The 17,181-nt window shown below is 33.3% G+C and overlaps 1 protein-coding gene across 3 annotated transcripts in view; it reads left to right on the forward strand.

Annotated features, from left to right (window-relative positions):
- Positions 1-17,181, forward strand: part of Ush2a (usherin) — a 724,044-nt gene that overhangs the window by 287,362 nt on the left and 419,501 nt on the right. For all 3 annotated transcript variants that reach the window (XM_076831652.1, XM_076831654.1, XM_076831653.1), the window contains exon 21: positions 11,021-11,151. In XM_076831652.1, coding sequence (XP_076687767.1) covers positions 11,021-11,151 — 131 coding nt within the window. The remainder of the gene's footprint in view (positions 1-11,020; positions 11,152-17,181) is intronic.

Here is a 17,181-nt window from a genome sequence, read left to right on the forward strand (position 1 = left end):
TCATACTTAGATTAAATTGTGGCATAATTCAATGGCATTCAGTTCACATTTTAGAAATCATGACTTTAAGGTACAACATCTTTTTAAAAATAAATTCAAAGAGGATTTTATATATATAGATATGTATATAGATATAGATATATAGATAATGCAATAGAGCATTTATATCAATTAAGATAATTGAAATTGAATGTGTATAGTATGTATAAAAGAAAGGGTATTTATATCTATTAGATGTTGGTGGATGCATTCTGCTTAAAAATGTATCTTTTTAAGAAGTCTTTCTTGTGAAATCTGGGTTTTACAATAATGATCGCATAAATATCTTGGTGCACAACAGCAACTTCGGGGAGTAATCTGGAGAAAGAGAGAGAGTTATATTGGTATCTATTTTTAAATAGATCTCTCTTGATATATACATACAGATATAGATAGATAAATATATATATGTGTGTATATATATATATATATATATATGTAAGCACATATATATATCTATGTAAATATCTATGTAAACAGATGTAGATATCTATCTTTATATCTATCTATATAAATTTTTACCTAAAACTTCCTGCACATATGGGCCTATAGTTCTATATTTGTAGTTAAAATTAAAACTGTTCAGAGGAGGAAACCATCTGAGCTGCTCTCTCATGCCAGTTGGTGGCATTTTAGAGCACTTGAGTTGTTGGTTACTCTTGATGGTAGTGTTTGAATTGGTGGTTCCTTCCTTCCTTCCACTGGGAATCCCATTTCTCTGTGTTGTGTCACTCACCTAAAATGTTTCTTCTTCTGAAAATATCCCCTGACTGCTCCTTCTCCCTCTTTTAGCCTAAAGCTTCTTAAAAATGTCAAATGCATTGCAGTTATTTGTAGCTTTGCCTTGCTTTCCTAGAATAGCTAGTCAAGAAACATATGCTAAGAGAAGAAATAAAAATGTGTAAAACATGGACCAGAAGCATAGTTACCTAAGACAAAAATTATAGTTAGACAAACCAACAGTCAACATTCTACCTAATGCTTTAAACACTTAATCAATTCTCCACCTTTCTGTATCTCCATAGAGCACCAACTAAAATGAGTGAAAGGCAGACCAGTAGAATAGAGGAAGGAGAAGAGGGGAAGAGACGAGAAGAGGGAAAAAGTAGAGGGGAAGTGGAAACTGAAATGGAGTAAATTAAATTCTACGCATGTATAATTTTGTCCAAATAACCCCAACTATATAACTATAATGCACTAATAAAAGCAAAAAAAGTCATCAATTCTTATTAAGCCAGGAACAATAAAATAATGTTTATCTCCACTGTAACATTATTATGGAGATTATAGTCATGTGTTAAGGCAGAAATAAGATATATGATTATTAAAAAGGAATAGAGAAACTTATCAAGATTTTTCAGAAAATGAATCTATACCCAAAAAGAAGAAACCCAAAACCTATTCTAAAAAAATAACAATAAATGGCCAATTTTAAATAAGCACACACACAAAAATATTTTATTTAACTTAGCAATAAGAATTATGAAGATGACCTGATTTATAATGGTAACAATATTTATAATATCTAGTGTAAGCTGACAAAACTTGGGCAGGATCTGTTTAAGGAAAATAAGAAACGATTGTAATTATTTCAATATTAGAAAGTAAGTTCAGAGATAATTTTAAAACAATAAAATTGAGAAGATAGTCAATCGTCAGATACTGAAATAGAAAATAGTAATAATAATATAATATTCTGCTTAAAGGAAACATATCAGTGGAAGACAATAGCACAGAGACTGACTCATGAGAATATATTTTAATATGCTTAAGGTGGCATTCCATCATTAAATATTGATTCAGCAAATATTTTGTGGTAGCCATTGTTCAAGATATTGAAAATGCAGAAGTAAATAAAACAAAGTTCCTGCCTCATAATATGCGTTTCTTGGTAAATTTTTAAATAACTAGGAAAAACTAGAATATATTTTAATCTTTTACTGTATGTCAAAATAAAATACAAGTGGGATATAGTGGTAAATGGCTGTAATATAGGACAAACAAAGAAATATCCTCCATATGGTAAGAGTAATTACAAATCAATAATAAAGATGAAACTTCCAAGTGTAAAGCAAATGGCAAAAAAAAAAAAGACAAATAGAGAACAATAATGTGAAAGAAGATCAAATGCATTATTCATTCTGGAAATAGAAATTAAAAACTAGAATTAAATAGAAGTTATTAATTAGAATTATCTGATACTAGTTGGTCTCTTCCAGAAATGCCTGGTCAAATCCCCTCCAAATGCTAGAAATTTTTAGCCTGAAAATGATTGCAAAACTATAAAGTATGAGAAGGAAGCAAAGTGCTTGAGAAGTCAGTTGCAATGAACTCAGAAATAAAATACAGTTAGATGAAAATTCCATTTTATTTATAAATTCACAAACTACTACAGTTTTTACAGATCATCAAATTTAGTGTCACCATATAAGAGTATGAACCTGAAGCCTATTCTCTTCAGAAAATGAAAGCCATATATTTCAAAAACCATTTGTGGTTATTTCCATATCTTCATCATTTGGAGACTGTAAATATAATCAGCCCTGATAGTATTAATATTTAGATAGTTACAGTTTTTTTATTGTTTCAAAGAGGAAATAGAGGATTATTTAAAAAAATAAAAGAGAGCATTTTTTGTTATTGTTGTTGATTTATCAAGTTTAGAATTAAGGTCTCTCAAATTCTCTACCAATTAAAACTCCTCATTATTAATTTTTCTCTCTTTTACCCTACTTTTTATCCTAATCTATTCTTCCAGTATAATTTTTAGAAAGCTTATTCAATGTTTTTCTAATTATTTAGGGCCAAGCATTTGGACAACATTTTGATTTCAAAATTAAGAAATAATATATGATTAATTAAATAGCAAAACTTTGGTATTCTGATAAGGAGTTAGCCATTTGGGAAAAATACCACATCATTCATAATATTTTAGACCAGTTTTCTGTTGTTATTTTGTTAGTACAATCAATGAAGATTTTGTTATTCATGTATTTATAGGGCTGGTTAGCCATAAATATTTTATGAATGGAGACATTTCTAGCACCACCTAATGGCAGTCAAATAAAAAGAAAAAGCTTTTCCCATTGGGAAACTAATTTGCATAATTCAAATTAAGCTATATAGGTAGAGTTGCTTATGTATGAAAATGAAGTTTTATATTCCCTTATATGCCAAATAGGCAACTGTAAATACATCTAGCAGTTGAACAGAGTGGGAGTGAAACAGAAGAAATATTTGATAATGAAATAAAGGAGCTTCTGCGTCTTTACAAGTATAAGAATAAGAAAATATCTGTGTAGATTTATATTAAGAGTTTCTTTTTACTTTCAGGAGTTTATGCACTGAGAGTACATTTTCTAAACCCCAGTTAATCTTCTGAAAAAAATATATTTGATTATTATATTGACATATTTTATTTGCATTATTTTCAGTAATTGTTTATAAATCTTTGACCATTTTAATCAACTAGTCTAATAAAGCATCTTTGATCTCTGATCGCCATTTTTTTTTTAAACCGACTCATATCTTTCTGAATAGCATTGGAATTTTCTGTTGACTGTGAGTTAAAAAACAATTTAGATCGGGACAAGTAGCTTTTATTTCAGGGTCTACCTATTTATTTCGTATTTCCCAGCAGTATTTGAAAAATGTGTTGTAATTATATCCTTAGCATTTAGACCAATGGATTTGGTTAATGTGCCTGAAGGAAGGTTTACTGATAGTGCCAGATTCTAATACCTTTTACCCCCTCTCAACACTTTGGTTTGGCACTCTCTTTTAAGATACGAAGAGGGGAGCACTAGGCAGCAGTAGAAGCAGGTGTTTTTTGTTGTGTGTGTGTGTGTGTGTGTGTTTTTTTTTTTTTTTAATGAACAAAAAAAGAGAATCTGGTGGTGATAGCAGTAAAAAAAGTTTTTGGGAAGTGCCTTCTCTTTAACTATGATTTCACTCCATGAACATTTACATATGTAGATCATTTAATGTTCTATAGTACACTGCACTTCAGTGTCTACTTGCTTAATTCTAATACAGCCTTCACAATCCACCTCAGCCCTCATGGTCTTTGTGAAGTCCTCCTGGTCATTACTTTGCTCTTATTTGAAAGGTCATTAAAAAAAAAAAATGTTACACCTGTGAATTACATTTCCCACTTGTATTGGGTCTTCATAGTATATTAATTATACTCATTTGGATTTGTCTGGCTCTTCCACTATAGATCATATTTCCTGAGAGCAAATATTATGTCTTTCTTGTTGATCTTTATTTCTGAGAAAAATAGTATGTTTTGGTAAAAGGGTAGTAAGTATATTCAAGTTATTTCTACTGTCTACTTTTCCCTATTTTTAATCTATTCATATAGTTGATATCTTTTATATTTCATTTCTGCCCAAAATTGACTAATAGTTACAGTTGATTTTTTAAAACTCATATACTTGACTGACTTATCTCAAGCCATGGATCAATATTTAGTTTAAAGGGGGGGGGAAGGTTAACCTCATAGTAAAGGCTAAAAAAAGCCAATGTATAACTTTTAAAGGGTAGTCTTAATTTTTAAAGGATTCTTGTTTCTATACAAAATATACATTTAAAGATTATAGGCATATTTTTAAGCAAGGGAGATTTAAGATTTAAGTCAAGAAAAAATTTTGAATGTAAAGACAATAAGATAATTGAACAAATAAATGGATAAACAAAAATGAATCTCTAGCAAAATATAAAAATAGCATTAAAAAAAGAAGGATCTATCACCACAGATGTTCATCACAATTTTAGAGGTCCTCTCTATGCAAAAAGAAACAGGAACTTAAAAACCTTTTAATTAAATTGATAAACTAATCATTATTTTCTACTTCTATTTCATAAAATCAAAGACAATCCATTGAAAGTATGGAACTGTAGAGCAGAATATAAATTAACTGTGTTGGAGAAAAAGAAAGATACATTAAACAGATGCTTTCCTATTCTCACAAAATCACACATAAAACAAATAGGAACTTCTGCTTCAGATTTGTTCATTTTTTGTTTCTTTGCTTTTGTACCAGGATTGAACCTAATGCTCTATCTGATGTGCTTATAGTAAAGATGGTCTCCCACTCTGTGGCCACTCTTTTCATGTTGATTGCTTCCTTTGCTGAGAAGAAGCTTTTGAGTTTCAATCCATCCCATTTATTAATTCTTGAGTTTATTTCTTGGGCTTTATGAGTCTTGTTGAGGAAGTCAGAGCCTAATCTGACATGATAGATTTGGGCCTACTTTTTCTTCTATTAGGCGTAAGGTCTCTGGTCTAATTCCTAGGTCCTTGATCCACTTCAAGTTGAGCTTTATGTATGGAGAGAGACAGTGGTTTAATTTCATTTTGCTGCATATGAATTTCCAGTTTTCCCAGCACCATTTGCTGAAGAGGCTATCTTTTTGCCAACGCATGTTTTTGGTGCCTTTCTCTGGTATGGAGTAACTGTATTTATGTGGGTTTGTCTTTGTGTCTTCTATTGTGTACCACGAGTCTACATGCCTATATGGGTGCCAATACCATGCCCTTTTGTTACTATAGTTCTGTAGTATAGTTTAAGATCTGACATAGTGATGCTTCTTCTTGCTAAGAATTGCTTTGGCTATTCTGAGTCTCTTATTTTTCCAAATGAATTTCATGATTGCTTTTTCTATTTCTAGGAGGAATGTTGTTGGGATTGTAATTGGAATTTTATTGAATCTGTATGACCATTTTGACAATATTATTTCTTTCTATCCAAGAGCATGGAGAGCGTTCCATCTTCTAAGGTCTTCTTCCATATCTTTCTTTAGTATTCTGTAGTTTTCATTGAATAGTCTTTCACCTTTTTTGTTAGATTGATTTCTGAGTATTTTATTTTGTTTAAAGCTATTGTAAATGGGGTAGATTTCCTAATTTCTCTTTCTGAGGGTTCATCACTAATATATAGAAATGCATTTGATTTATGGGTGTTGATTTATATCCTGCTGCTTTGCTGAATTATTTTATTAATTTATTAATTCTAGAAGTTTTCTGTTGGTGTCTTTTTTTTTTTTATTCTCTTAGAATTATGTCCTGGGAAAATAGTGATAGTTTTTCGTTTCCTATTCTTATCCCTTCAACTTCTTTTGTCTGTCTAATTTCCTGGCTAGAGTTTCAAGGACTATGCTGATAGGAGTGGTGAGAGAGGGCATCCTGTCTTGTTCCAGTTCTTAGACAGAATACCTCAATTTTTCTCCATTTAGAATAATGTTTGCCTGGGGCTTAGCATAGATAGCTTTTAAAATGTTGCAGTTTGTTCCTCCTACTCTTAGTTTTTCAAGTGTTCTGAACATGAAGGCTAAATATAATTTTGTATTATATTTAGTCATGTATAATATGTCTCTTTATATATGCATATATAGTTGCTGTACATATTTTGCTATGTTTTGTATTTTCTATCTCATTTTAGCTATTCTCCCAAATGTTTAGTGGTTTTGCATTTTATTGTTCATTTCTCTAATGAGTAATAACATTAAGCACCTTTGTTATATATTTTTTCTGGCTTTGTAACTTGTTATGAGAAATATATGTCATAAATATGTTCTCCCACTTATTGGTTGTCTTTCCACTCTCTTATTGATTTATTTAGTGCCAGTGATTAAAACCAGGTGTGCTTAACTACTGAACAACATTCCCAACCAACCTTTTTATTTTCTTTATTTTGAGATAGTGTTTTGCTAAGTTAGTAAAGACCTCAGTAAGTTGCTGAGGCTGGCTTTGAACTCAGGATCCTTCTGCCTCAGCCTCCTGAGTTGCTGGAATTACAGGTGTGTACCATCACACCTGACCTCATTCTTACTCATGTCTTTCCATAGAAAAAAGTTAATTCTAATATAGTCTAATGTATTGATATTTGCCTTTATTATTTCACAACTTTTTTCCATTCTGTGGCCTTATAAGTATATTATTTTATGAATAATTTTTAAACTTGCAAACATACTTAGACAAAATCTAAATGTTTTCATGCGGAACTTGGATTTTTCAGATTTTTAGAGTATCAGACCATGAATATATGTCTATTTTATACATTTGTGTATCTGATTAGCCTTGAATAGTAGTTGCATAAACTATTGTTCCTCAAGTATTTCTTGAATGAATGAATAAAATTAGAGATATAAGAAATGCCAATTATTTTTCTAAACACAAGGAGAAAAAAAAAAAACCCAAAAACCCTTTTAGGACATGTCTACTCTTTTTAAAAAATTAAAAATCTAAATTTTAGCAATCGAGAAATGTATATTTTTCCCTTTTCTACTCACATTGGCAGTGTTGCTGGTTGCTTGGGTCCACAAGTATCCTCCTTCTTGGGCCCAAGAAGAAAACACATTCATGAGGCAGAGGAGAAGTCAGGGAAGGTTAAGCTCAACCACACAGCTGCATTCAGAACTTCTGCATATTCTGTATATCTGCTTTCATCCCTTTGGCCAAGCCAAGTCACATGGCTGAGCCTAAGTCAGTAAATGAGACTCTAAATATAGAACCTTTCATAAAGAAAGGTATTAATGATTTTGAACAATTACATATCTTACCATTCTGCCTCATGTTAAATTCAGTAATATTTTCTCCAAAGTATTCTATACATCTATCAAAAGAATGTTGTGTTTAAGTACATTCATTTATGAATTTAATTTATTTGAAGAATTGATCACATGTTTTAATCATTTGGCTCAAACCTATAGCAATAATTAACTAGTTGTCAAGAATACATTTGAAGAGATATGTAAATATTCAATTTCCTCATAGATTTCGTGTAGAAGAAAATTGCTTGCTATTTATCTTGATAATAAAGAGATAAATGGCAAGATTGAATTATTTGAAAAAGCTGAGGGAAGTCTACCAGAAAATATCAAAATTCTCTCTCCTATACTAAATTTTCCCTCCATTAGAAACTTGCATTTGTCTGTGCAAAGTTTTATATATTAATTAAACCAAAATCATGTTTCTTTGCAATGTAAGACTTGGAAATTAAATGTTTTTGGAAAACACATGCACTTGCATATTCCTCAAATGGCATATATAGTTAAATGTAACTTATGTAAACATATTTTTTTTAATTTTATTATATTTTTGATTCTAGTATTAAGAGAAATAATGGGTCATGTCTTGCATCTCTATAGTTATTCATTAAAGAAATATTTAAGGAATGGTAGTTTATGCAACCACTCTTCAAGGCTAATCAGAAACAGATGTATAAAATAGACATACATTGGTCTAACTCTGATGCATTTTCATTCACCAAATTGCCCTTGTGTTAAAGTCATGTAGTTGTTTTCCTAGGCTGAGCCATTTTGATGTATTCCCTCATTCAAACCCTTGCTTATGACTCTCTCCTCTACTGCCACAGAGGTGCCTCCCAACACCATAGAAGAGTTTTGCTGCTGTCAATGTTCCAAATCATAGCTCTTTTCCTGAAATAACCCTGAGCTGTTTAATTTTAAAGCAATCATTTCAATTATAATATATGATACCAAATATAAGATGAAAAATTGGTGCCAAAATGATTTCCATGTCTCTCATTTCTTTATTAGAATTTCCCAAAGAAAACTCTGTACCCCTTTCCTGCTGGCTCTGTCCCTGAATCTTTATCATCCAGCTGTTTGGACTTGTGGCCATTCTACACATCTGAGAAATATTTTCATTATCAGCTCCATAAATTTTCTTACAGTTCTAATTATTCTGGACATATTGCAAGTATTTTCACAGTTGATTAAGATTCTTAAAGTTCTCTTCTATGTAGTCTTCCATTTTATTGTTCTAGCTTTATTATTCTATGTATTTTCCCTTTTCTTAAGTATGGACATTTACAGCAAAGGTTTTGTTTTCTTTCTTTTCATTCTCTCTGAGACATCGATTCTTCACAGGTGATTGTCAATTCATTTTTGTAGTCCCATCTTCTCTCCTGAGGTTTAGTTTCCAAAAGGTAGAATTTTGCATATCATTATTTTAAATACAGTGGCCTAAAACTGAACTTGTATTCCCACCTCCAAATATCCTTCCCTATCTGGCATTTCTATTTCTGTTGATGATGCTGCCTTTATTTCAAGATGGGTGAAAAGATTGCCTCACATCATCACCTCATGTTTTAATTAGCCTCCTCTCAGAAACAGTACAACCTTTCAATCTTCTCAGTAACTTGTCCATCCTTAATTAAAATCCTTATCATCCTTTTCCCAAAGTACAGTGATCTCCTTATTCCTCTGAAACTAAATTATCTGTATCTTCCATACATTCAACCATTAGTTTGGTTTCCCTAATCCTGACTTTGAGCATCCTACTCCTGTTCTTCACCCAATCTTTAGAAACTTTCCTTTTACTTACCTACAAATTTTGTGCTGATTGCTCAGCCTTTTCAATCCACTTATTAGGGGAGATGATAACAATAAAGCTGATAGCAGGGATTCAAGTGAGTTTGACAACTGAAAACTGATTTCATGGGGCAAACAATCTTCTGTGGAGTTACAGAAGTACCAGGAAGGATCAGTACTAAATCTAACAGCAAGAAGGAAACATCTAGCCAGGCATAAGCAAGAGAATCATAGAGTTGAGGCCATGATAAGCCAAAATGAGGAGGACCAGTGTGATGAAAGAGTCAAAAGCTTTAGTATTTAGAAGATGGAGATGCAGAAGCTAAAAAGGTGAGGACAAATTTGAGTTGCTTCTTGATTGGGTAGCAAAATACTCAACAATGTTCCATAGGATCCTACTAAAAACAAAACAAAGCAAAACAAACAAACAAAAACAATGCAATACTCATCAAATGACTTCTGCATTCCTGTTTTCAAACTTTTGCTAAAGCTCTCTCCTTACCTCTAATATACCTCTCAATTTCTTTCTCCTCCTCTAGAGTCTGAACATATTTACAAAGTACATCTAGATATTGTGTTATGTTCTGGGGGTAGAAAGATAAATCAGACATGATCCCTGAGGGAGCTGTAGTCTATTGATGCCAAGCTCAATCCCCTCACCTGCATAGGTCCTTGGATGGACCAGTCCATCCTGAAGGGAGTTAGATCTCTTTCAGGTGCTCATAATCCTGGCTGACTTATTCCTACTCAAATTGGAATTCATTATTCAAAGTTGTATGCTTGCGCTTTTATTTCATTCTCATGTATGTCCTTGAGCTCTTAATTGATTCTCACAGTAGGATTTGTTCATTATTTTTATGTTTTCAATGAAACTGAAAATTCTTGGAAATGGGACACGGTGCTAGTTTCAAAACACTAAGAGAAAGCCTTAATTTCCCAGGAAGAACTCCATGGTGTATGTAGAGGAGAGGTATACCCCATAGTGTGGAGGTGAAGCTGTAAGGTGGTAATGAGAGGGCATTTATAGGACTTTCACAAGTCACCCTGCTTTCTGAACTACAAATCCTGCTGAGACAAGAGCATGGTATGTCCTGTGCAGTAGTCCAAGGGTCAGTGGAAACCTTGAAATTCTGAAGGCTGCAAACAGTTTGGTTATAGGATGCTGTTTTAGGAAATTAGCTCTAACAGACTTCTTCATGGCAAGTCTTTCCAGTTTTAGCATCTATTACTGGACTGATTCTTTCAGCTTCATAAGTATTTAAACAAGGCCCCTTTGTTTCTTTCACTTATGTCAAAAACCCATTTATTTTTATGACTCTCAGAAAATGTTTTCACATCAATACTCCGAGTATCCAATTTTGGGTTGACAACATGTCTTTTTAGGTTGATGAGTTTTGCATACATTTAAACTTCATTATATATTGATTAGCAGGAGTGCAGGCTTAAGTTTCCAAGTACTGGTTGGCATTTAAAATGGGATATATTTAAAAACAAACGGCTGGGACCATCCCAGTACATCGCTGTGTATAATTTCCTGACTGTACTCACTACATCATAAATAATAATGAAAGTAAATGTACGTTTATCAGAAAGAATCAACAAAACCCCAGCACTGATTTGCTGATCACACTTGTCTCACCAGGCATTAAGGCCAGCTTTCGAACAAGGGTGCCTGAAGGTTTGATTGTCTTTGCAGCATCACCTGGCAATCAGGAAGAGTATCTTGCACTTCAGTTGAAGAATGGTCGACCTTATTTTCTTTTTGATCCTCAGGTAAATTATTAATCATGACAGTTGATATCTCTGAGAGTTTAGTAGGTGCCAGGTACTGCGGTAAGTGCTGATATTTTCATGTTGAATCTTCATCAAAAACTCATGAGGAAATAAGTATAAGTACTATTATTATCTTCACTTTACCAATGAAGAAAAGTGAATTACAAAAGTGATGTGACTTGCCCACAGTTAAGAGAGCAGAGCTAACTTTCACACGTAGGTAGTCTGACCAAGAATCCATGTGCTTTCACAACCAAGTTCCTACCTTATAAGGAAGATTAGAACTTTTAAATAAATTTGAGTAGAACGGTTTTTATTTTCCTTGAGGACAAAAATTATGCCTTTAATTTCTTTCTTTTATTCTTCCCTCCTTCACCCCTCTCTTCATCATTTCACCTGCAAATATTAAGTGAAGTAGTTTTACAGTTAAGACTGTTCCCTATGTTGCAATCTGGAAAGGATACAGTAAAACAATTTAAAATATTGATGAATGTTATGAAAGAGAAGAATGGGATGCTATGTGTAATGTGAATCTAAAATGAAGGATCTTTGTTCTGAGTTGTCAGTCTTCTCCGAAAATGGGATATTTAACTGAGATGCAAAATAATGAGGAGAACTGGATCAGGGTAAGCATATCCCTACCTGAGGGCATTTCCTGGGGCAGGGCAGGGGAAACATTAGGGAAAGATGAGGGAAAGGTGTTGGGAATAAAATTTCTAGGAAGAGAAAAATAGCAACTGTTATATAGTAGAAATAGCATATAGGCTGATGCACACTGGTAATTCCATCAACTCAGAAGGCTGAGGCAGGAGGATCACAAGTATGAGGCCAGCCTCTGAAACTTAATGAGACCCTGTCTCAAAATAAAAACGAATTTTAAAATAATGTATTTGGGATGTTGTTCAGAGGTAAAGTATACCTGGGTTCCATTCCCAGTACCAAAAATAATAAAAAAAAGTGCTAGACAGAAAATAATTTATGGCATGTCCAATATACTGACATAAATCTAATGTGGCTGGTGAATACAGAATAAAAGGAAAAGTGGTAAGTTGAAAAGCAGGGAGAGATCAAGTCATTTAGGGACTTGTAAGCAAAAGTAAGGATTTGAATTGTTCTTAAGGACAATGGGAAACCGTTAAATAAGTTGTCTTCATCTTAGTTAAACAAATGTTAGCAAACATTTGATATTAGGCAATGTATAGGGCCTCTCAGTAATTGAGAAATGAATTAGACTAAATAAAATCTTTGCTTCTCATTTCCTCCAATCTCCAACTTAAAACTGATGATCTAAGTCATAAATTAAGCTTACTTAGTAAATGTTTCACATCCTGTTGGTAAAACTGGCATAGTTTATACCCTCTGTATCCAAGATACATCTAGGATCATGGACAAAGAACTCTGGGTAAGGGTTACAGCTTTAGTACCCTGGAGGCCCAGTGACCTTGGAGGGGCCAGGCAAGACCTGCTGGGCCAAGTGTGTGTGAGCCTCATGCCAGGATCAACAGGCAGCTGAACCCTTCCTGTCTAGTGAAACTGGCAACTAGAAAGACCAGAGACACAGGGGTTTACTCCAAGATTTTTGACAAGGACCTGATAATTCCCTGGTTAATATATTGGAGGCCCTCAGTCACAAGGACTTCTGAGTGTTCCCAGGAGCTGAAGCTCCTTATGGGATGTTAACAGGGGTGCAGTGAGTAAGCAAAGAAAAATGATATCACGGTGAAGCAGACCCAGCAGCCCGAGAGACAGAGAGAAGATACAGTCATCACAGAAGGCAAGGCAGATGGCAACAGGGGGAAAAAAACAAAAATCAGTACACTAAAGTCTATTCAATTACAGAACTGAAAATATTATTTTTCATTTGAAACCTTTAAGGAGATTAGTTAGAGGAGAGATACATTGAGCTTCAGATTGGTAGGATGGAAGATTAAGTTGAAGGCATTTCTCAAAGTCCATCATCAAAATAAGAAAAAATAAAGAAGATGCTACCACTATTAAGAGATTCAAAAGGAGAACAAAAATACATGTACAATAACAATGTACGTGAAAGTGCATGGTTTAAGAAAGAATGAACTATGAGTTTATTAAAAGAATAAGCAAAACCTATATCAAGAATGAGCAAATACTTCTATAATATCTCTATTTGCCAGACTTTATTCCAGGTGTTCTCTGTACGTTCAAACACACACACACACACACACACACACACATACACACACTAGTAGTTCTCAACAATTCTTTGAGGTAGGAAGTCTTATTTTTTTCTCATTTTACTGAGTCATACTATTAGAAAGGGACAAATTTTTAAACTCAGGAAGTTCATCTTCAAAAATGATTCTAGCAATCATGCTGTACTAGTGCTTTTTTGGCAAAAAAAAGAAAGGTATTTCTTAACATCCACAGATTCATGAAAAAAAAAATCTGCCCATCATCCCATTGGAGGAGAATATTTCAGCAAAGCCTCTAACCAAAAGGAAAAAGAAGTTCATAAATATCAAACAGAGAAGCAGTAGTGAATAATAAACCTAGCAATATTCAGGAAACCTAAATATTTAATGGCAGAGTGACTAGAAATTTGCTTTACAGAACCAAATAACAATCTTTGAAATAGAAGAAAAATACAGCAAAGACCAGAAAACAGAAGCAAAACCACACACAAAGCCCCAAAGAAATTGACTTATAATTGTCTGCTGCTAAAATTAGCAAGTAGAAGGAGATGGAAAGATGAGTGAATTGACACTTTAAAAATTTTCAGCTTTGTGGGAAGAGGGGGTAAAGAAGATGAGAGTGGTGTCATGTTTTCATAAAATAACTAAGGAAAATGTTTGGTTTTAATTGTAGAAGAATAAGTTAATTACTAGTTAGATGAAAATGCTCCACAGAATATACAAATAAACCATGTGACAGTAACACCAAAAAAGATCGAATGCTAAATTGTGAAAATCAACAAAAAAAAAAAAAAAAAGAGAGAGAGAGAGAAAAGAAACAGTACCATTAAACAGAAGAATGTCAACAAGATATAAAAATCTGGCTCTGCTTTGTTTCTTCAGCTTATTAATATCTGGTGATATTTAAGAAGAAGTCAGATGGAGAAAACTCTAAATCACATACATATTTGTTTATAGAACTTTTTACAATATAGGCCCATAGTTTAGTAATCCCATTTTATTTTTGAAGTAGCCCCTTGAGTTAGGTATTGTTTGCATTGGTATACTTTAGACAAAGTGGCAGAACTTGGGTTACACAGTGGATTTGGGGTAGCACTGGCACCAAGTTTAGTTTATTTCATTTCATGCAGCTTGGCCAAGAATGTATTACACTCTAGGTACAATATGCAGTCAGGCACTGGGAACACAGAAATGGGAAATAAACAAAATGCCATTCGGAAGAACACTAGTCATAGATGGTTTGTGACAGGCTTTGAGTATTTAATAAACACACATATGTGTGGAGACTTACACACACACACACACAAAAAAAAAAAACATATGGAATAAAATCTTCGGACAATTAACTCAAAAATGATGTCACCAGATCTGAAGCATGTTCACCATCTGTGTTAGTTAGCTTTTCATTGAGGAGACTAAAATAACTGACAAGAACAATTTAGAAGGAGAAAAAGTTTAATTTGGGCTCAAAATTTCACAAGTTCGAGATGTGGTCAGTTGACTCTCAGCAACAAGGTGAGGCAGAACATTATGGTGGAAGGAAACATTATGGCAGAGGAAAGCTGCTCAGCTCCTGTCAGCTGGGCATTACAGAGAGGGAGGGAACAAGGGGCCTCAGGAAAGATGCACATTCCAGGGCATGTGTCTAGTGACCCACCTCCTCTAGCATGCTCACCTGCCTACAGTTAGCATCCAATCCATTCAAACTAGGGTGTACTGATTAGGTCACAGCTTTCATACCTCTGAATATTCCTACATGGACACAGGAGATTTGGGGGAACACCTCAAACCATAATGCCATCTCTACAACACGAGTGTTCCTCTCTCTAATATATGTGATACTTTCAGACTGCAGAATAGAAGTGGAAAGAAATCAAACAATACCTCAGTCTACTCAATCACAGTATTCTTATGATCTTGAGAATGGCTGCCAGGAAATTCTCAGGGTCTCATTTTTCTCGTCTCCTTTATAGTGATCAGAGGGACAGGCCAGTGCAACATGATAACAAGAGTTCAGGGGAACATTCACAGGGCATTGCCATCATTTCTGCTTTCTTACTCTTCTCTTTTACACAGTCACCTCTACTACTCCTTCCTGCTAGCAGAATTATCTTTCCCAACTGCTCCGTCTCTACCCTGTACAGCCAAATTCCAACCTATATGTGTTTGGTAGGTGACAGCCAACTATTAATGAAGTTGTTACAGCCAGAAATTGGGAGCTGAGGGGAGAAGGAAGAGTTGAATGATATTGGATAAGAGCATTCATATTTACAATAAAAACTTTTCTCTACAAGGCAAAAGCAGCGTGTGTTTTTAGCACAATGACAATTTATTTTTTAAAAAGTTACTAGTTAAGGAGGATTGTGTTAGGATATATTTGAGAAAATACAAGAAGATGTATTATACTAAGTGCTCAAGAATCATGATGCAATCCATGCAGCAATGAGCTCAAGATGTCAAGGCTATGTCCTTCCTTACCACAGAGGAATTTGTATCTAAAAAAGTTAACTAGACTTATTTGCAAGCTTTGTAATAGAGACTCCCCTGCCCACTTATTTGTAGCTAAATTTTGAAACTGATGGAGAAAATTTTGAACTGTCTTTTTTTGTTTTACTGTTTGTTCTCATTTGGAATAGGAAAATGAATGTAGTTTGTTGTACAAAGTTAGAGCTACTCTCCCTTAAATGAAGTTTAGAAGCTTGTTTTATAAGCCTTCCTTTGGTATTGAAATTATTTATATGTTAGATAGCACTTTAAGCCAGTATTAATATCTTTTGTCTTTAAGAAGACAAGATTATCTAGTTAATCTTACAATCCTCATCCTCATTCGCAGGTAATTAAGTACTCAATGTGTCTTTCCTATGTGACCACACGATACAGTGAGGACATAGTCTATGTCTATTTTTTTTTTTATAAATATGCCCTCAAAACTTAGCACAAACCTCAGAACATAGTTGATGCTTAATGAGTATCTTTTGATGGATTGCTTGACTACTTTATAATTGTTGGTAAAAATAGTACTCTATATAATTAAAGAAAATTATCCATTTTGGGGTTAAAATTTCCAGCTTTTAATGACTTTGTAATACTTTAGTTCTTCTTTGTTTTAATATGTCTGTTAGACACCTTACTTTTATCAGAAAACATATAATATGGTTGTTTTTAATTTCCAGTTCCTAAATCCATTCCGAAAAATTAAATTTTGAATTGTGGAAAGAGTATTTTTGGGGAATTTTATAGCTACTGTCTAGCATATAGATTTGAAGTCATTTTGTAGTTTGCTGCTTTTGAAATATCTTAGTAAATTTGAGCAATAAATTCCTTAAATAACCTTAAATAAATAAATAAATAAATCTACATAGAGGACATACTTATAATACCAAATATGATCACTCTTCCAATTAGCCAATGGGTTTCATTGAATAAATGCTTATGAAGAATGGAGAAGATTATTTAAAATTGGCTATGTTTTCATGTATGATGGACTGAGTATTTAGAACCATTGTTAAGAGACAGAAGTAAGTTAATTGCAACTTTAATTGCTATTTTTTAATTGTCTCTCTTTAATTTGGTATAATCTTATCCTTTATTTGGTTAATTACAGCTTTGAGTACACTTGATCAGATGATATTTTATTGACTTGTAATGGTCCATGGTTGTCACTTAAGTGTTCTATGTTCAGTGACATTAAGAGAAAATTCATAGAATATTCTGTTTTTGCTAAGAATGAAGCTGTGAAAGTGAAAACTTTCAGATAATTCTGCTAGCATCTCTTTAATGTATCTGGTATTTTTTACATGAAAAGAGCAAACTGTGTAAGATGATACCAGAAATAACCACAGAATTATTATTACATTGGGGA

Source organism: Callospermophilus lateralis, chromosome 13, assembly GCF_048772815.1.
Source record: "Callospermophilus lateralis isolate mCalLat2 chromosome 13, mCalLat2.hap1, whole genome shotgun sequence".
Lineage (NCBI taxonomy): Eukaryota > Metazoa > Chordata > Mammalia > Rodentia > Sciuridae > Callospermophilus > Callospermophilus lateralis.